Raw genomic sequence first — 21,474 nt, forward strand, 5'->3', positions numbered from 1 at the left:
CCAGAAAGAACAGCAAACAGTCCCCTGTGTAGTAGCCAGCTTCTGTTCCTGTCCTCAAGTTCCCCTCCCTCCTGCCTTGAGCCTGGAAGACCCAGAGGAGGGGAGGATGAATGGGAGGGCAGTCCTCACTGCTCTGGCTGGGCAGGCCCTGGAGGCATCCCTCTGGGCTGAGATGGGTGTAAGGTGGGGAGAAGTCCTTTTATTATTTTTTTTATTTTTAAGATCTTAAAAATTTATTTATTAATGAGACACACACACACACACACAGAGGCAGAGACACAGGCAGAGGGAGAAGAGAAGCAGGCTCCATACGGGGAGCCCGACCCGGGGCTTGATCCCCGGTCTCCAGGATCACGCCCTGGGCTGAAGGCAGGTGCTAAACCGCTGAGCCACCCAGGCTGCCCGGGAGAAGTCCTTTTAAAGCCTTCTTTCGATGGACACCGAGGCGATAAAGAAGATGTGATGGTCTATGTATACAGTGGAATATTCCTCAGCCATTAGAAACGACAAATACCCACCATTTGCTTCCACCTGGATGGAACTGGAGGGTATTATGCTGAGTGAAGTAAGTCAATCGGAGAAGGACAGACATTATATGGTCTCCTTCATTTGGGGAATAAAAAAAATAGTGAAAGGGAATAAAGGGTAAAGGAGAGAAAATGAGTGGGAAATATCAGAGAGGGAGACAGAACATGAGAGACTCCTAACTCTGGGAAACGAACAAGGGGTGGTGGAAGGGGAGGAGGGCGGGGGGGTGGGGGTGACTGGGTGATGGGCACTGAGGGGGGCACTTGGCCGGATGAGCACTGGGTGTTATGCTATCTGTTGGCAAATTGAACTCCAATAAAAAAATAATAAAAGAAAATAAAGCCTTCTTTGATTCCACTGAGAATTATTGCTTGCCTGGTGAGGATCTAAGGCTGTTCCAGGCACTGCAAATATATCAGTGGACAAAACTGACAGAAATCTCTGCCCTCGTGACGTTTACATTCTAGGGCAAGACTGACAGAAACAATATAAAACAGGTGATGAGTGCTATGGAAAAAAGAACTAGGAGAGCAGGTACAGAGAGGTGGGGCCTGGAGGGGGAGAGCGCCTCCATTCCCTTGAGGGATGGGAGGAAGGAAGGCAGAGGGGCGGAGCCAGGGCGAAACCCCCGAGCAGCAGGGGGCTGAGATCCAGGCAGATCTGGGGCGAGGCAGGGGTGCGGGGGACTTGTTCTTACACTTGACAGTGACAAGAAAAGTGGAGTCTGGACCGTAAGAGACTGAAAGAAGGAAATGGCGAAGAGGGAACCTATAGGCTCCCCTGGTTATCCGAAAGCAGAGCCACGGAAATAAGAGGAAAAGCGAAGAATAGTCCCTCCATCCCAACCTCGCCTTCCGAAAGTTCTCGTTTTCGCTACTGAAAGGAGATCTGAGGAGGGCTGCCGCTTTTACTAAAAAGTCTATTACTCCAGTAACGAAGGTCTTTTGTAAGAGCCCGGACACCTGCGTTCCCTTAGCGGCTCTACCAGGTTCCACCCTCTCTGCGCACCGCCGCCCAGCGAGGCCCCACCCCGCATCCGAGAGACCCCCCGTCGGACGCGCCCCTCCCGCCGTGGGCCCCCCGCCCCCCCGAGTGACAGCCCACAGGGCACGCCTCTTCCGCGCGCCGCCGCGTTCCCGCTCCCGGCGGAGGGCAAGCTAGGCTCAGCTCCTTTTTCCGCGGAGCCGTTTCCGTCCCGGCCGGGAGGACTCCCGCGAGGCCCCGCCCTCCCGCGAGGCCCCGCCCTCCCGCGAGGCCCCGCCCTCCCCGCGAGGCCCCGCCCTCCCCGCGAGGCCCCGCCCCACTCCGTACGGCGCAGTGCCGGCCCCGCCTCTCGCGGCGTGGTCAGCTGTGCCTGCGCTCCGGCTCCTAGGCCCCGTCGGCCCCGTCGGCCCCGTCGGCCCCGTCAGCCGCGTCGGCCCCGTCGGCCCCGTCAGCCCCGCCACACCCAGCGTCCTGCGTCCGCTCCTGCCAAAGAGCGTCCGCGGGGGTTCCTCAGGGTCTCTCCGGCCCCGGGCCCGCCTCCGAAGGCGTGGAGCGCCGCTGCGGCCGGTACGTGGGGGAAGGGAGCGCAGACCCTCGCTGTCGGCGGCGCGGAGCGGGTCTGTGACCGCTCAGCGGAGCTCGGGCTGCCTGGCGGCGGGGCGTCCTTCCGTCCCGGTGCGCCCCCAGTGTTGGCAGCCCCAGGAGCGGGACGTGGGCCGGGGTGGGGGAGATGCGGGCTCGTGGGGTAGTCGCAGGGAGCGGGGCTGGGAAGAAGGGCCTGTTGAGCGGGGCTCGGGACTGACGCCCCCGGGGGGCGGTTGGGGGAAGTCAGACCCCCCAGACCCCCCGTGGCCGCAGCGAACTTGCGGGGTCAGGGTGATGGGGTGCCCAGGCTCTGCGCGGGGACATAGCGTACGACTCGAGTAATGAGTGCAAGCCAGGGACAGGGCCTGGGACACCTGAAAAGGTGGCTGGAGCAGAGCTGTCTCCCTGTGGGCTGCTGCTGTTTTCCTGGCGCCTCCCCGTGCCAGGACTGGGCTGCACGGGCTGCTGCAAAACACTGTGCACAGGGTCCCACGTAAGAAGTGCAGTGAGGTTCACCCAGGCTGAAAACAGCTCCCGTTTCCTTAAACCTGCGGAGCTTAATTTTTAAGAATCTAGCCCCGTGGCGTTAAAAAAAAAAGAAATCTTTATTATTTGCCTCTTTTCAATTTGAAGTCACACTAACCTACAGAACTCGACGTTTCTAAGGTTTCCTATTTTGTGAGTATGATACATAGTTTTCAGTTCACGGTGGAAAGTAGATCATATCTGTGCAGACCAGCTATTGAAGAATGAATTTTAAAAGGTCTAAAATAATGGAAGGGAATAGAAAAGGCTTGGTAAATTGGAGTGTGTGTGCTTAAAAGAAAGCCAGTGAAACTTGTTTTTCATTGTAGAAACATGGAATATTGAGAAAAAGTATAGGGATAAAAGTTAAAATCCCATGTAATTTCGCCAACTCTTAACATTTGGGTGCAAATCTTCTTAATTCTTTTTGTATTTTATTGCATATTAAATGTACATATTACATCATTGGGGTCATATTATATTAATTTGTTTGCTTTTTTTTTCCCCACTTGGCACTTGCCTGGATCATTAAAAATTCTCCTTAAACATCTTTTTAAATGGTTGTATGGTTATCATGGATTCATTCTTTTATCACAGTAGAAATTTAGTTTTGTGTCAGGTGCTGCACTTGCAGGGGAGATTCAGTGCTGCTTCAGATTTTCAGACATTATTCCAGCCTAAATAAGCAAAATCTTGTCAGTATGTGGCATAATGAGAGTAGATAGAAAGTTTAAATGAGAGGTGGAAATATTGTTGTTTCACTTCATTGGTCAGTCTGTGGCAAGGCTCAGTTGGGTGATTCTGTGCAGAGGTGGCCTTCTGTTAGTGCAGCATCTAATCAGGCCTGGGCTTGGGCTGCTGTGGCCAGGCTGTCTTCAGCATGTCTTGTCTTGCCTCTCCTGCATCTTCTTGTGGGGTCCTGATACCACCAATTTCCCAGGTATGGGAGTGGGCCTCACCAGCTTCCTTACCTTGTCAGTGTCTCTGAGAAACTCTAGTGAGGGTGGCTGTGTGCAGTGTTGATTTCCCACTATTAAATTTGCCCACATCTTACATAACACCAAGACGCAGCCTGGAGACCTTGGGTCTCAAGGAAAAAATGTCCCACAAATGCCCTCATAGTTAACTGCCTCCTGGAGGTTTCAGAGCATGTCCCCAAGTTGTCTTTACCCTCAGGGTCTCTGGAGCTGTCCTGTCCTTCCTTCTAGCCCTGGCCATTAAAGTTATAACTTTTCTCCTAAGAGAATCCCTCTCATTTTCCAGCTTAATCATTGTGGCCCTTCATTTTTCTCTCACTGATGTGTTCCTGTTCTGCTTCATGACAGAGTAATTGTGTAATTTTGGTTTACGTTTCTCCTTGAGTCTGAAATAAGGTGATTTCTGAAGACTGCTTGTGCATTTCCTTCTTATTCGCCTTTGAATTTATAATTCCACTGGCTCCCCACCTCCTAAACTCAGAAAGTGAATACAGGGTCTCCTTTTCTTGATCCTCGAATGTACATACCCCCAGCTTCCCCACCCCCACCCTATGGTTGAACTCACAGTGTGTTTGTATGGACATTTCAACCACTCTGGTCAGGATTTACCTCTTACTGTAGGCAAGTGATCCAGTAGCTAATCTAACAGCCACATGAATCCAAGTCATTTATAGGCCTCCCTTTGGCCCTCTGTGCAGTCCAGCACATGATAAGAACAGAATTTGGGATGGCTATCCTGTGCCCCAGAGCATCTGTGAAACCTGTATGCTCTGCCTTTTAGTCATTCCTGGCAGCTGTCCTGGTTGACAGCCTGCATAAAATGGAGAAATTGGTTGCAGTTGCAGAAATCATTCTATCTTTTAGTGCCTAAGAAGACTACATATGTTGAATCATTGTTTTTAGATTGGCCCCAACTGGGACCATGAGCCTCTCTTCCATACCCACACTTAAATGTCCTCCCATCTGGTATTTTGGTACCATGTGCTGGTCATATATATTGTAATGGTGAACCAAGCTCTTAGGATCCTCCGGTGAAAGCAGGTTGCAGAACTCAGCTTAGGCCAAGGCTGCCATGAGGCTTCTTGTTTTCCCTACCTTAGACTTGCTATTCACTCCATTGGGCCAGCCAACTGGAGAGTGGGTTTAGGGCATGCCTGGATTACACTGACCAGTTAACTGTAAAACTAAATCCTCCTTACCTGTACTCTGCTGCATGCAGAGCACAGGGGCAGGAGTCCCCCAAGGAAGGGACATCCAGAGGTTTTCTATACAGAGACAAAAATTCCCTGAGCAGTAGGTTCCCCTAGGTTGGTTATAGGGACAGGAAGAAGAGAGCACAGAAGGTATAGCAGGATGAGGAAGGGCATCTTAGGCAGCCAGGGTTGTAAGTACATTTTGGCTCAATGGATGGCTTAAGTGTAGAACAGCTGAAAACTGCAGGCGTTAACAGAGCAGAGTTGGTCCTTAAAGGATGGTCACTGACAGTGTTGAAACCTCAAGAGCATTTTATGTCCTGGAGAAAGGGATCAGAGCTTACCAAACTCCACTAAAAAGCCTTAGTAGTCTTTCCCCCTCACATGGTTCACATTGCACAAAGCAGAGTCCATGCAACACTGCCATTTGTGTTAGTCTTTGAGACTTTTATGGAGCAAAAGCATGCAGCTGTACAGTTTGGCTAGGCCAGTGTTTCTTCTAATGACAAAGCTGTAAAACTGACTTTATTGACTAAGTTCACAAAAATGAAAAAAAGATCTTTTTCAGAAAATCATTCAAAGAGCACTGGTCTTCAGTTCTAAATCTGCCATGCTGGTTGTGTGAGTTTGGGTCTTATGAACATGGTACAGTGATGTCATGAGATTAAATGACCCCTAAAGCTCCTTCTCCTCTAAAAATTCTATCTTTCTCCAGCTCCTTTGGTGCTTTTGGCAGTCTCCTTTTGGATAAGAGGGAATGTGCCTAGATGCTGAGTCCTTTCATTTTTTTTTTTTTTAAAGATTTTATTTATTCATGAGAGACACATAGAGAGACAGAGACACAGGCAGAGGTAGGCTCCATGCAGGAAGCCTGAAGTGGGACTCGATTCTGGGTCTCCAGGATCAGGCCCTGGGCTGAAGGTGGCACGAAACCACTGAGCCACCCAGGCTGCCTGAGTCCTTTCATTTTATATACTGTTGGACAGAAGGCTTTTTCATTGTTAGTTAATCTTTACTCCAAAACATCTTTAAAATTAAGCAACTCTTCTTTCACAGGGTTCGTATGGTTTTAATCAGGGGACTAAAGCAAAATATTACCTTGTATTATCCAGGTTTAAAAAAATATCATTTGGCCTTTACTAAAAGGTGCATTTTACACGTACTGTTAAAAATGTGGGGCTCCTGCATACTATTTTACAACAGTAAAAACCATTTTTTTATAATTATAAAAAAACTCTTGCTCATTAAAATTCAATCAAAAAGAAAAATTTAAAGAAGAAAATAACAATCAGCTTACATCCTACTACTTAGACATGGTAGTTTGGAGAAATATATCTGACTAATCATTGATAGGACGTTTATTAAAACACACACAGTATAGATTGAAATGTGAGTGTATCCACACATGGTTAAGGGTGTGAGCTCTGACCTGAGGCCACCACAGTTTAAATCCCAATTCTCCTGCTTGTTACTGTGTGACATTGGACAAATCTACTTCTGTGACCTTAGTTTTCTCATCTGCTAGATGAAAATGTTAAGAGTTTCTTCCTCATAGAATTGGCGTGAGAATTTAATGAGTAGTCCAGTGCTTTGCATGTAGTAAGTCCCCAGCAAACGTTAGCTAGTATTGCCATTTTGCTATTAGTATGGATCCTGTATATCCATAAATGAGATCATGCTTTGTATTTTTTTTTTTACCTTACAAGGAGTTATGAAATGTTCTCCATGTTAATATAGTCACATCTGTATCCTTGTGTTGATGGTTCTGTTGTATAGTTGTGACACACTTTATGTATTTAGCCAATCTCCCCTTGTTAGACTTTCAGTTGTAAGTTATTTCTTGTTTCTTTGCCATAACTAAAACCCAGAAATAAATAAGAAAGAAAAAAAGAAAATTGTAATGAACTTCTACTATATGTAGATTCTTTTTTATTATCTCCTTGGCATAAATTCCTAGAAATGGCATTGTTGTGTAATGAATAGTAGGAGTATTTAGTATTATTTTTCATACTGCCACTCTGCTTTCTGGAAAGGTGATACTAAAGTACAACATCTGTCAGGCATGTGTGAAAATACCCAATTTTCTACACCTGTACCAGAACTGGGCCTTGTCTACATTTCAACTTCAGCAAAACTGAAAAGGGAAAGGCATCTTATATTAATTTTACATTTCTTTTATTAGTATGTTTGAGCATCTTTTCAAAATGTGTGTTGGCTGCTTGTATTTCTTCTTTTGTGACTTGTGATTTTAGTTTTTTGTATTTTTTTTTGTTAATTTGTGGGTGTCCAAATTGAGAATTTTTCAAGCTTGGAAACAGAGTTAAAGATGATATTCCCAAGAGTTTGTAGGAACTCTTTGGATATCAGAGATAGTGACACTTTGTAATATACTAGAAATCTTGTTAAGGTTGTCTCAAGTAATGAAGGGCATGTAGTATCTCAAATGAGAATAAATCAGTGAGCAAATATTTATTACGAATTTGTAGCTGGTGCTCATATACGTGTATAGAACTGAAACCTGCATTTAGTGTCTTTAAAAGATTATTTTATGACCTGGTAATTATGAATAAGGTAGGCCTTTTATTACGACATTAGGCAATGCATAAGTGGCAGAAAACTGACTCTTTGATGCATGTCCACATGTACCCTGCTGAACCCTTGATTGTGCCCTGAACCCTGATTGTGCCATTCTTTCCAACTTGCCTCTTTATTTACTCTTTCCCACATCCCAGGTCAGAAACCTTAGAGTTATCTGCATATACCTTTTCCAAGTTGAAGGGTGTCTGGTTCTCAGCCTCCCTTCCAGGAAAGTTAATCTCTCCCTCCTGCTGCCCCACCTCACCTGTGTATGACTATGGTGCTCAGGCCTTGTGTTAGAATGATTTGGTGCACATTTGCTTCTGCTGTAGGACTGCGAGCTCCCCAGAAGCAAGATGGGGACCTTACTTTTGTACTTTCAGACTGTCACAGCATGGCACAAAACATTTACTACATAAATGTTCATTGTATTTGATATTTCCAGTTAAAAGTTGGTGATGCCTAAGCCTCTGTAGTCTACTGGCAGATTAACCATTTTCCCCAACTTTTTGTTATGAAAAAATTTTAAAGTTCAGAAGAGTTGAAAGATGAAAAACACAGTCTTGCCCCCTAAATTTACCTGTTGAGGTTCATATTGCTCTGACACGTAGTTAATCCTCTGCTCAGAAACTTATAGTGACTCCTTTCTGGCCGTTGGAGCAGATGTGAACTGTACCTTAAATAGTCAACAGCTCACAAAATGTGGCCCTCCTTGCTCTGGTCTTACTGTTCTTATCCTATACTGTCTTTATTCTTCCATCATTGATTTGTGTAGAACATGGTTTTCTCCCTTTTCTTGATTGAAAACTTTTGCATATTAAGCGTTCTGAGTTCCCATAGCTCTAATTGGTATGTTTTATTCTTTCACTCCATATAATTCCTGACCACATTATTTTAGCTGTTTGAAGGGGAGTACTGAGTCCTGTTTTGATCTGGTTACTTTCATAAAGTGTAGCATGCTGACTTTTGATTTGGCTGGTGTTTTATAGTAGCGTTCCTGAAGCATTTGTGCTATAAGGTGAACTCAGCATTGATTTATAATACCTATGTTGCCCCAAAACTATGTTCTATGGGAGAAAAACAAAAGTGTATTACTGTACACCAGATTACACTGTTCTATTAGATCAGCTTGTTGCAAGATCATAGTTCATCCTTAAGAATGGAAAGGTGTTCTGTGGTGTTGTGCACTCCTTTTGTGATTGTTCCCAGGAATTGATTGGCACTTGTACTTTGGAGTCATTAAAACTTAAATCAAGTACAAGCTTAGAATAAGATTGGCTAAAGTCTAGAAATTGTCCCTGCTGCGAATCAATGGGTTAGAGAGATTCGCATGAAAAACATTTTAGAGGGAGGCCATTAGGCCTTAGTTTAATACCATTTGTGGGTGTCCAAGTTGACTTGAGTATTTTTCAAACTTGGAAACAGAGATAAAGGTGATATTCTCAAGAAAGAAAAACTAGGAAGGAAGCTAATAGGTAGTGCTGCAGCTTTACCTATCTACTTGTATCTCTCTGATTCTGTTGGCTGTTTGTCATCATTATTTTGTAAGGGAATATTATTTCCTCTATTTAGAAAGCCATCCAAGTCTCACCAGCAGACTCCTATTCATTCTTTTAAATCCCGTTCAGGTGTCAAATCCCTTATAAATACTTCTGTACTCTTCCTGTGTGAAAGCACGTTTTACACTGCTGTCCTTCCCTTTATCTGGGTGTCCCCCCTGTTGTGTTCTGAGCTGCTTACAGAAAAGGGTGGTGTTCTGCCTTACTTTGTTTGGGCCTAGCTCACACATGTGCTGTGAATCATTGGTTGAGCCTGTCACATAACACATCTGGATCATGAGATATTTTCCTTTTTCTTGGAATCCAGAATTAGGTGTAATAAAGAGAAAATACAAATATATATTTGTCTATATATTTCTCTTTTCTGTTGTAACCCATGTGCTTTATATTTTATTTTAATTTCAGCAAGTTTGTGAAAGATGAAAGTGACCTTACCAGCTTTGGATACTTGTGAGAGTTCCTTCACACCTTTGGTGGTCCTAGAACTGGCTCAGGATGTCAAAAAAGAAACCAAAGAATGGCTGAAAAACAGAATTGTCTCTAAAAAGGAAGATGGTGGTGAGTAAAATAAACATAATTCAGACTTAGTTGTGATCAGTGACTAAAAGTATATTTTCAAATATATCTTACAGTTTTTCAATTGATATGTTTCTAAAATTAATATCCATTTCTTTGCTCTTCATTTATGTAGATATGAAAGGAGACCTTAAGTCAACATTAGACCAAAAGCAACCTGAGTGATTTTGTTCACAGCTCTAAATGCTGTGCCTAGTACCTGGCCTGGCACAGTGGGTCACTATTTGTCAAACGAAAAAAGTATCTACTGAGTGCTCTTTTATATGTGAGTTATGATGTTGAGGGAGAGATTAATATGGTCTTCTGCCTGCAAGGATGTTACTGTCAGTGTATGAATACTGAATGCCAAATCCTGGAAATTGTGAAGTAAAAGGACAAAAATAAACCCCAAAATAAAAAAACCTAATGAAAGAACTGTTACAAAGCAGGGCATGCTACTTAAAAATGAATTGTTTGTAAACTATTTGGAAGGGTAAAGAGAAGACAGAGGTGACACTTGGTGATACTTTTTGGGCTGGAAAAGGATGACTTTATAGAAGCCAAAGCTTACCCCTCTCCTGAAGGGCAAACAGGCATCTAGATCTGGTGAGAGGGTGGAGGACATTTTACATGAGCAAAAACTTCATAAAATTATACAAAACAAGAATTGATTTGCACTTGCATTTCACCTAAAACTTTACCAAGTCTCCAAACACTGAATAAAACTTAAGTAGGCAGGTTTTTTTTTTTTTTTTAATTTTATTTATTTATTCATGATAGTCACAGAGAGAGAGAGAGGCAGAGACACAGGCAGAGGGAGAAGCAGGCTCCATGCACTGGGAGCCCGACGCGGGACTCGATCCCGGGTCTCCAGGATTGCGCCCTGGGCCAAAGGCAGGCGCCAAACCGCTGCGCCACCCAGGGATCCCCAAGTAGGCAGGTTTTTAAGTAAAGATTTTTACTGTAAACTGAAATGCTTTCTAAATAGTAAAGCCTTGGATCAAAGTGGAATTTTTAATGTTTTGCAAACAACTGAACCAAAAGAAGACTGAAAAACTGGAATACCTTCTTATTGAAATCTGAGGTGTTTCACTGGGTTGGAGTCCCTTCTTTAAAATTCTTGTGATGGAAGAACGTTTGTAATGCCTAAGAGCAAGGGACTTCAGTGTATTGTCTTCCCTGCTCGTGGTGTGGCTTCGGCACGGAGACACAGGGATGGGGCAGAGGTGGGCATCTTTCTACACTGCTGGGAAATATGGAAGAGCATTCCAAAAAAGTATCCTGATATTTCAGGTAAAGGCAGTGGATTTATTTTATTTTATTATTTTTTAAAAAATTTTATTTATTCGTGAGAGAGAGAGAGACAGAGAGAGAGAGAGAGAGAGAGGCAGAGACACAGGCAGAGGGAGAAGCAGGCTTCATGCAGGGAGCCCAACGTGGGACTCGATCTCAGGACCCCAGGATCATGCCCTGAGCCAAAGGCAGACACTCAACTGCTAAGCCACCCAGGCGTCCCATGGCAGTGGATTTAACACTCATGTTTACTTTTACTCTCTTTCAAACCTCTATGGAAATGACAATAAAAGGATCTTTAAAAAAGAGATGTCTACTTTGACAAAGAAGAAAGGAAAGAATTTAACAGCAGCACCATTTTGGAAGTTAGAAAACAGGTGGATGAGTGGTAAATAAGTTCTCAGACTTGAACAAGTCAAAGCTGAAGCTGGCAGGAGTACAGACTGAGGTGCAGTTTCGTTTGCACCACAGAATACTCCTGTGGACTTAGGTATTAGTGACTGTAGGGGCCTATGGGGGTGGAAATAAGTGGTACCAAGAAAAAGAAAAAAAGAATCGACTGATATTCATTTAAGAAATAGATTCCCCTGATCCCTGTATTCTACGACTGCAGCAGAAGACTGAATTTTCTCTGCAAAGGGTCAGATGTTTGGATTTTGGCATGGGGGCTTCTGTGATAGAGATTCTGTACTGAAAATAGAGTAATGGAGTATTGTTCCCCTTATCCTCCATCCCACTAATCTCATACCTAATTTAGTTTCTAGAATGTTAGCAGCTAGATTCAAATCATCTAGGAAGCAGATTGAATAATCTTTCTTGGGGAGTCTAACCAAACACAAAATAACCAAAGGTGTAGAAATCAGAGAGTTGCCCATGGAAAACAACCTGGCCAGAGGACTGTGCATTAAAGGCCATCTTCAGTGAGCTCCATCTAAACCTTCAGAACTTGAGTACAGCCTCCTAGAACCCCTTTCTTAAACACGCACATACAAGAAAAGATCACCACACATCTGAGGAAAGTCCCTAACATGGAAGACAAAGCTTAACCTAAACAAACAGGTAGAAACAGCACACTGCAGAAGAAGAAAACCAAGAGAGAATTAAAAACTTAACTCCTTCACTTATGAGAGGGCAGGACAGACATTCTGTAAATCAAGAGTTGGAGACTGTAAAATATTCATTTAGAAAAACAGAGCTTGTATAAAGTTGAAGTATGAAAGCAAAATTTAAAAGCACAGTATTAGGGTTAGAAGATAATCTTGATAAAACCTCCCAGAAAATGGAGCAAAAGGTACAGAATTAGGAACTTTGAGAGAGAAAAAGTCAGGAAGTTAGAGACTAGGCCAGGAGGTACACATCTTAAATAAAAAGAGTTCTAGAAAGGGGACAGAGGGAAAGGAGAAGAAGAAATCATCAAAGGAAACCTCAAGGGTGATGCCAGGCCTTTTCAGATGGAAAGGGCCCACTGCACTGTAGGTGAAAATGGCTTGTCATCGGAAAGTTCCAGAACCCTGGGAATGGAGACATACTACAAACTTCAAGAAAGAAAGACACAGTAGGTCACACATAATGATTAGACTTCTGAGCAGAAATATAGGATGCTAGAAGGTAGTTTTCTGGAGGATATCAACTTACCTGTAATTCCTATTTATTTAGAAGATAGATTTGAATTGTTAATACATTTTCCTTATATCAAGCTAGAAACAATACTTATTTAGAATGTTTTCATTTTTGGGGCAGCCCTGGTGGCACAGCGGTTTGGCGCCGCCTGCAGCCTGGGGTGTGATCCTGGAGACCCGGGATCGAGTCCCATATCGGGCTCCCTGCATGAAGCCTGCTGCTCCCTCTGTGTCTCTGCCTCTCTCTCTCTGTGTCTATGAATAAATAAATTCAAAAAAATCTTAAAAAAAAAAAAAGAATGTTTTCATTTTTGAAACTTTTCTAAGATTGCTTTTACCTTTTGTTTTTGAAGGTGCCCAGCTGCTATTTAGACCACTATTAAATAAATATGAGAAAGAAACACTAGAAAATGAGAACTTATATCTTGTTGGTGCCTCCAAAATTACATTATTACTGGGTGCAGAAGCAATGGGTTTGGTAAAGGAGTGTAATGATAACACTATGAGAGCCTTTACATATGGAACCCGACATAACTTCAAAGATTATGATGGTAAGTCCCAAGATTGTTTCTATCAGCATCAGTTTATGTCAAAAATAAGTTTTTGATGAGTAGATCAGGGGTCAGCAAACACATTAAGGGTCAAATAGTAACTATTTTAGGCTATGCAGGCCATATATTCCCTTGCTGTTGCTTGATACTGTCCTTGTAAAGCAAAAGCAACCTTAGACCATAAGAAATAAATGGTTGAAGATGCGTTCCACTAAAGTTTGCTTATGCAATATGCCCCATGGGCCTTACTTTGGGAACCCCTGGAACGGGTGAACATAAATTAGCATGATAATATAACATATAATTCTGTTCTAATTATCAGAATGGTAAATATTCACTAGCTTGATACAGAAAAATCTTATAAGGAGAAATGCAGTAGTAGTCTAGAGTTGTAGAATTGCCATTTTCTGTAGGGTAACTGGTTCTGTTCTGGTCTCACAGAGGGTCCAGAAGGGAGTGGATTCTGGAAAGAACTGAGAAAGCCAGGATGGCTGTGATGTCAGAGTGGGAGTTTGGTTTCAAAATAATTTAAATTGGTCCCTGCTGGGGCTTTTGGAGTTAGGAGAAGATGTGTTGTGCTTAGGTTTCTTCAGACTCTGGATTTTTATGTCTTAGTGCATACATGGTAATGGTAAAATTCACCTCATTTTTAAGAGGATTCACTTGTCAAAATATAATAGTTTTCTTATCAGATTGTCTTCTCCCTCATTTATGGGAGGGATTTTCAACTCCAGAAGGGAATGGCTTGAGCTTGAGAGTTTGAAGGAGGAGAATTTGTCATACAGCCAAACTTCAGTTCCATTCCCTAGTTAAAATAGTGTTAGAATTAAAGACCATGTTGCCTTCTACTCATTGGTATTAGATGGGATCAAGCAAGCGTCTGCCATTTGGATGTTTCTACTATATTATATAAGAACTGGTATTGTAGCCTCCCCCCTCTTAGTCGTAAGGGATACATTCAGAGACCCCCAGTGGATGCCTGAAATAGCAAATAGTACTGGATGCTGTTTATGCAGTGTTTTCCTATATGCACCTCCCTGTGACAAAACTTAATTTGTAAATGAGGCACAGTAAGAGATTAACAACAACAATAATAAAATAGAACAATGATGACAATCTACTGTAATAAAAGTTAATGCAAATGTGGTCTCTCTCTAAAAGTGCCTTTTATTGTACACACCCTTCTTCTTGTGATGAAGTGAGATGGTGCAATGCTCTCCTGATGAGATGAAGGGAGGTGAATGACCAAGGCATTACAACATAGTGTTAGGCTACCTCTGACCTGATGATAGGTCAGAAGGAGGATCATCCACTTATGGACCATGATTGATGTGGGTAACTAACTGCCCAGAAAGCAAAACTGCAGATAAGGTAGGACCATTGTACCATGATCGAAGAATTGTATTATGTGAAGGCAAAACAATGTTTTTCTTCGTATAGCATATCAAAGGTGCTTTATGTTCTGTTTAATTTAGCAGTTTTATACTTTGCTTACTTACTCCTTATTTATTTATACCATCATTTCTGTATTCTTAACCTTATTTTGGCTATTACTGAGAAAATAACGGTAAATTTTTGCTTTCATTTAGATGACAATGATGACTTCCTTACAATGGCAGAATGTCAATTCATTATCAAACATGAGCTTGAAAATCTTAGAGCCAGAGATGAAAAGATGATCCCTGGTTACCCCCAGGCAAAGTTGTATCCAGGAAAATCATTATGTAAGTCATTATATCAACTCTAATGCAATTATTCTTTTCTTGGTAGACATGGATAACAAGTTAGAGAGGCTTTATTTTTTTTTCTTACTAAAAAACATAGAACTTTACAATTACTTATTTTTTTCATGAACATATTTTTTGCTTTTAGAGCTTCATTACATTGTACTTTTAGATCAATATATTTTTTTCTAGGTGTGTGCGGGTAGCTCAGTTCTTTAAGCATCTGACTTTGGCTCAGGTCATGATCCCAGGGTCCTGCGATTGAGCCCTGCATTGGGTTCCTGCTCAGTGGGGGATCTGTTTCTCCCTCTGCCTCTGCACCTCCTCCCTGCTTATTCTCTCTCTCTCTCAAATATAAAAATCTTTTTAAAAAATATATTTGTTCTATATGGCTTACTACTTATTTATTGAGGTCTCACAGCATTCAGTTAGCTTATAATTGGGTGTGAATACATACACGTATTACTCCTATTAAGATTAGCAGAGTTTACTCTATGCCTAGACACTCACTGTATTGGGAGTCTGGGGAGGAATGAAAATGGGAGCCATCGTCTTTTCCTGGAGCCCACTTTCCATCCCCTCTCATCAGTGAGTGAGAACATGGAAACAAGGCATAGGAAGAGGCACATAGTGGCATAATACCTGGATGCATATCAGCAGTTTGCAACTTTGTAATTTTGTGTCCTTCTATTTCAATGACAATACTAGTTTTCAGATGAAAGTGCTCACTGCAGTGTGTAATTCCACATTTGCCTCGAACCTCCCAGATGGCGGCAAGGCCTTAGAGCATTTTTGCTGCCCAAATATACTATAAACATATGAGCCATTGTATTCTCTAGGCAGTGTAATACTACCTTCCAGTCTTTCTCTCATGAGGACAGATTCAGTCCATATTCAAATTTTTCTAGTTGTCACCAAATATATGTAGACTTGGTTTGTTCAAACCAAGATCCAATCATAGATCACCCATTTTGTATGGTGGTTATATCTCTTAACTAGCTCTCCTATTGTGATAAAGCACATGTAACATGAAATTTAAAGATTGAAAAATCTTAAAATATTTTATTCCTCTTCATAGCTCCTTTCATCTTATAAAACTGAAACTCTATTGATTAAACAGTCACTTTCCCTTCTCCCCTTGACCCCAGTACAGTCAACTACCTTTCTACTTTCTGACTGTGGTTTTGACTACTCTAAATATCTCAAATAAGTGGATTCATACAGTATTTCTTTCTTTGTGGCTGGTTTATCCCACTTAGCATTATGTCCACAAATTCATCTATGTTGTGGTATATGTTGGAATTTCTTTCTTATTTGGAGCTGAATAATTGTATGCATATACCACATTTTGCTTGTTTACTCATCCATCAGTGGACACATGGGTTGCCTCTATCTTTTGTCTATTTTGAATAATGTTATGAACATGGATGTGCAAATATCCCTTCAAGATCTTGCTTTCAATTCTTTGGGTATATACCCAGAAGTGGAATTGTATTCTAGATATTATTCCCTTATATATATCATTGGCAGATATTTTTATCTATTTTTGTGGATTGCCTTTTTATTTTGTTGATACTGGCTTTTGAGGCATGAAATTTTTAAATTTTAATGAAGTCTGACTTACCTATTTTTTCTCTATGCCTGTACCTTTGGTGTTATATCTAAGAAATTATCGCCAATGTTGTGAAGTCAAATCCAATGTCATGAAGCTTTTCCTCTATATTTTCTTCTAAGAGTTTTATAGTTTTGGGTCTTATACTTAGGTCTTTAAGCCATTTTGATTAACTTTTGTCTGGTGTTAGGTAAGGGTTCAATTTCTTTCTTTCTTTCTTTCCTTTCTTCTTTCTTTCCTTTCTTTCTTTCTTTCTTTTTTTTTTTTTTGTTAGAGTTCATTTTCATTCTTTTGCACGTGGATACTCAGTTTTCCCAGTATCATTTGTTAAAAAGACTGCCCTTTCCCCGTTGAATGGCCTTGGTATCCTTGTCACAAATCATTTGACCATATATGTGAGGGTTTGTTTCTGTTCTATTACATTGGTCTGGATGTCTGTCTTTATGCCAGTACCACATTGTTTTGGTTGCTGTGGCTTTGTGGTAGTTTTTGAAAAAAGATTTTAGTTATTTATTTGATAGAATGAACACAAGCTGAGAAAGGGACAGAAGGAGAGAATCTCAAGCAGACTTCATGCTGAGCATCGGGTGCAATGTGGGGCCCGATCTTACAACCCTGAGATCATGACCGTAAGTAAGATCGTGATCCAAGCTGAAACAGAGTCAGCTGAGCCACCCAGGCACCCTGGCTTTGTAGTAAGTTTTAAAATCAGGAACATTTTTCTTCTTTTCAAGATTGTTTTGGCTAGTCGAGATCCCATGAAATTCCATGTGGATTTTATGCGGGGGTTTTTCTATTTTTGCAAAAGGCCTCTTTGGGATTTGATAGAGATTACATTGAATCTGTAGATTGCTTTGGGTAGTATTGACATTTTAACAGTGTTAAGTCCTGTGAACATGTGATGTGTTTATGTCTTATTTAGCATTGTTTTATCGTTTTTCACTGTATGTCTTTTATGTTTTTAATTTCTAAGTATTTTATTCTTTATGATGCTATTATAAATAGTATTGTTTCCATAATTACCTTTTCAGATAGCTTATTGTTAGTATATAGAAATGCAACTTGTTTTTGTATATTAATTTTGTGTCCTGCTGCTTTGCTGAATTCATCTATTAGCTATGACAGTGTTTTTGGTGAAAACTTAGGGTTTTCTACATAAAAGATAATTATCACTTATCAACAGAGATAATTTTACTTCTTCCTTTCTAATTTGGGTGCATTCTATTTCATCTCTTAATTGTTAGGGCTAAAACTTCAAAATTTGTGTTGAATGGAAGTGGTGAAAGTGGGCATCTTTGCCTTATCCCAGATCTAAAGGGAGAGCTTTTAGTCTTTACCATTCAATATGATGTTTGCTGTAAGGCTTCTCAGAGATGGATTTTATTATATGGAGGTAGTTTCCTTCTATTCCGAGTTTGTTGAGTGTTTTTATCATAAAAGTGGTGAATTTTATTAAATGTTTTTCTGCATCGAGTTGATCATGTGGTTCCTCCCCCTTCTTTCTGTTAATATGATATATTAAAATAAGCTGGTTTTTGTACTATCTTTGCATTCGAGGAATAAATTCCTCTTGCCTGCTATGTGATCTTTTTACTGTGTGGCTAAATTGGGTTTGCTAGTATTTGATTGAATGTTTTTACATCGTTGTGCATAAGGGATGTGTGTCTGTAGTTTTCTCTTCTTGTAATGTTGTTGTCTGACTTTGTATCAGGGTAATGCTGGCTTTGTAGAATGAGTTAACAGTGCTCCTCATCAATTTTGGGAGCAAAACTTGAGAAGGATTGGTATTAGTTCTTTAAATATTTGGTAAAATTCACCAGTGAAGTTGTCAGGTCCAGGGTTTTTCTTTGTCAGATTTTTTTCAGTCTCCTTACTAATTCAGTCACCTTACTAATTATAGACCTCTTCAGATTTTCTATTTCTTCTGATTTATGGTAGGTTTTGCATTAGGAATTTGTCCGTCTTATGTGGGTTATCTAGTTTGTTGCTGGACAGTTGTTAATAGCACTCTCTTATAATCCTTTTTATTTCTGCGGAATTGGTAGTAATGTCCCCATTTCTATTTCTGATCTTAGTTAAATTAAGTCTCCTCTCTTTTTTTCTTAATTCATCTAGCTAAATATTTGTCAGTTTTGTTGGTCTTTTCCAAGAATCAACTTCGTTTTTTTTGTTTGTTTTTTGTTTTGTTTTTAGTTTTCTCTATTGCCTTTCTTCTTCTATTTTGCTTTTCTCTGCTCTAATCTTTCTTATTTTATTCCTTCTGCTAGCTATCGGTTTAGTTCTCCTTTTTCTTGTTCCTTAATTGTAAAGTTAGGTTGCTCATTGGAGGTCCTTGGCCACAAATCTCCTCCCTTTAGCACTGCTTTCTCCATGTCTCCTAAATTTTGTTGTGATGTCTTCTTTGATCCATTAGTTGTTTAAGAATGTGTTGTTTAATTTCCACATGTTTGTGAATTCTTCAGTTTTTCTTCTGCTACTGATTTCTGACTTCATCCTGTTGTGGTCTGAGTATGCTTTTTATAATTGATCTTTGTAAATCTGTGAGATTTAATTTGCAGCCTAACATATGACTGACTTATCCTGTAAAATGTCCCATGTGCGCTTGAGAAGAATGTGTTTTGGGTCCTTTATTGTGTGACTTACCTATTAATTGGATTTTGCGGACTCTCCTGTCTCTGAGGTATGCTGTAGGTGTATGCTATGGATGCTTTTACTTGTTTGCCTTGTTGATCTGTATGGCTTTTAGAAGGTGTCAGGAAATGTGAATGTAGGTACTGATTCTTAATTGTCTACATTTCCTGTTATCTGCATATGTCTTGATATTGATTACATTGTAACAGTTTTTGTTGACATACATTCATTCAATGTATAGACTAAGGATTACCATGATTTCAGAAGAATTTTTTTCAGTAACCTTTTAAGACTTACTTGGTTGTATTTGCTTTCTTTTTGCCTTTAGGTAAGCCAGTTATGTGGTCTCTTACATATTCTCTGAAATAATTTTAAGGTTTTATGTAATTTTCTTAGACTTGTCCACCATTTTCTTGGCTATATGTTCAGTATTACCTAGTAGCTTTTATTATGACCTTGTATCTGTAGTAGTTTTATGGTGTCTTAAATAACTTTTCTGAGCTCTTACCTTCAGTTCTCATAGCTCTTCTTTGGGTTTTAGCTTCAGAGAGATGGCTTAGTTTCATTGCTTGAAATTTATGAAGAATTCCATAGGTTTCCATTACTTGGTTCTATAATTTCCTGCTGTGTTTCTTCTCTGCCTTTGTTTCTGATTCTCTTTGCCCTGTAATATTTCCGTATAGTTCTATATCAATTGCTTGCAGTTATTACTTAGTTTCTAGTGAGCCCCTGTTTTTCCAAACCACTATCTTCTAGCCGACGTGGTTCAGAGATCCACCATGAGTCCTTTCTGTCTACACCCAGGCAGTGGGGTGGTGGTCCCTGCTCCTTGGTGTCCAGGAGAACCCTGCCCTCTCCTCCTTTGCCCCATTATGCAGAGGCATAAGTGCTCTTAGCTTAGCCTGGGCTGACCTTTAAAGCCTCTTCACATGGTATGTGATTTGGATTTATAGTTTGTTTTTTTCTTATTTTTATCAAACATAGGGGATCCCTGGGTGGCGCAGCGGTTTGGCGCCTGCCTTTGGCCCAGGGTGCGATCCTGGAGACCCGGGATCGAATCCCACGTCGGGCTCCCGGTGTATGGAGCCTGCTTTTCCCTCTGCCTGTGTCTCTGCCTCTCTCTCTCTCTCTGTGTGACTATCATAAAAAAAAAAAAAAAAAGATAGGTGTTTCCCTTTGTCTTGTTTCCTTTGTTGTTTTTAACTTTTCTCATGAGCAACAACAGGACAGAGGTGTCTTTCTGCCTCTATATATTACCAGGAGTTCACATTCCATATTCAGGTGCTTGTTTAGGGCCTTTCCAGAATTTTAAATCTTTCTGAATCTCTTAGTGGGAATAAGACACATCTGGGTACAAGACGGACTGAGGCATTGTCTTGGTTGTTAATGTCAGCATCCCATTTTTTCCGGTTTATCCACGGTATTCAGATTCTTAGGTGGAAGCCTGTGTTTCCACCTGCTAGTTACTGCGCAGGTACATATTCTTTGTGGCAGCTGGGACAGACTATGCGTGTGTTCCCATCAGCTGGGGATCTGGAGCATCAGTTTTCCAAATGCTCCCGCTGCTTCAGAGAGAAATTTTCGACTGAATAAAAACCTTGAATGGAATTTTGTACATAGATTTTTCTTGGGTGTATAGGTACCCTTTTGGGTGTCATAAAGCCATAATAGAAGTAACTTTCTTGTTGGTAGGATGAGGATTTTATATATAGTGATCCACCCTTTCTTTCTTTTTTTATAATACATATAAAAATAATAAAATCATCTTAATCATGCTCACTTGAAAATTTTTATGCATCTGAGATAAGAATCCTATTTCCATTGTTAAGGCTGGATTTTTATTTTATTTTAATTAATTATTATTTTTTAAAGATTTATTTATTCATGAGAGACATGAGAGAGAGAAGCAGAGACACAGGAAGAGGGAGAAGCAGGCTCTATGCAGGGAGCCTGATGCGGGACTCAATCCCAGATCCTGGGATTACGCCCTGAGTTGAAGGCAGACGTTTAACTGCTGAGCCACCCAGGTGTCCAAGACTGGATTTTTATTTATTTATTTATTTATTTATTTATTTATTTATTTATTTATTTATTTATTTATTTATTTATTTATTTATATTTACTTACGATAGTCATACAGAAAGAGAGAGAGGCAGAGACACAGGCAGAGGGAGAAGCAGGCTCCATGCACTGGGAGCCTGACGTGGGATTCGATCCCGGGTCTCCAGGATCGCGCCCTGGGCCAAAGGCAGGTGCCAAACCGCTGCGCCACCCAGGGATCCCTAAGACTGGATTTTTAAATTCTGCATTATTCTCTTCGTTAATGTCTTTTAAAATGTAATCCCTACAATGCTGTTTATATCATCATATTTGGCTGAAAAAAATTGGACATGCATATGAGATATGCATAATTATAAAGTGTGAACTATTTTCAGAGTGCAAATTTTAGAACTAATAAAACTCAGAATAACTTAAAATCTTAGATTTCCATGAAGTTAACATAAGTGGAAAAGCTTGTTCTTTTTTTTTTTAAGATTTTATTTATTTATTTGTGTGAGAGA

At 40.8% G+C, this 21,474-nt stretch overlaps 1 protein-coding gene across 3 annotated transcripts in view; it reads left to right on the forward strand.

Moving 5' to 3' along the window:
- The first annotated feature begins 1,861 nt into the window (after positions 1 to 1,861).
- ANO10 (anoctamin 10) overlaps positions 1,862 to 21,474 on the forward strand; it is a 229,792-nt gene continuing 210,179 nt past the window's right edge. For all 3 annotated transcript variants that reach the window (XM_055321414.1, XM_055321416.1, XM_055321415.1), the window contains exons 1-4: positions 1,862 to 2,079; positions 9,334 to 9,486; positions 12,749 to 12,946; positions 14,536 to 14,670. In XM_055321414.1, coding sequence (XP_055177389.1) covers positions 9,348 to 9,486; positions 12,749 to 12,946; positions 14,536 to 14,670 — 472 coding nt within the window. In that variant the 5' untranslated portion in view covers positions 1,862 to 2,079; positions 9,334 to 9,347. The remainder of the gene's footprint in view (positions 2,080 to 9,333; positions 9,487 to 12,748; positions 12,947 to 14,535; positions 14,671 to 21,474) is intronic.

The sequence above is a fragment of the Nyctereutes procyonoides genome, unplaced genomic scaffold (genome assembly GCF_905146905.1).
Source record: "Nyctereutes procyonoides isolate TBG_1078 unplaced genomic scaffold, NYPRO_anot_genome, whole genome shotgun sequence".
NCBI classification, from domain to species: Eukaryota; Metazoa; Chordata; class Mammalia; order Carnivora; family Canidae; genus Nyctereutes; species Nyctereutes procyonoides.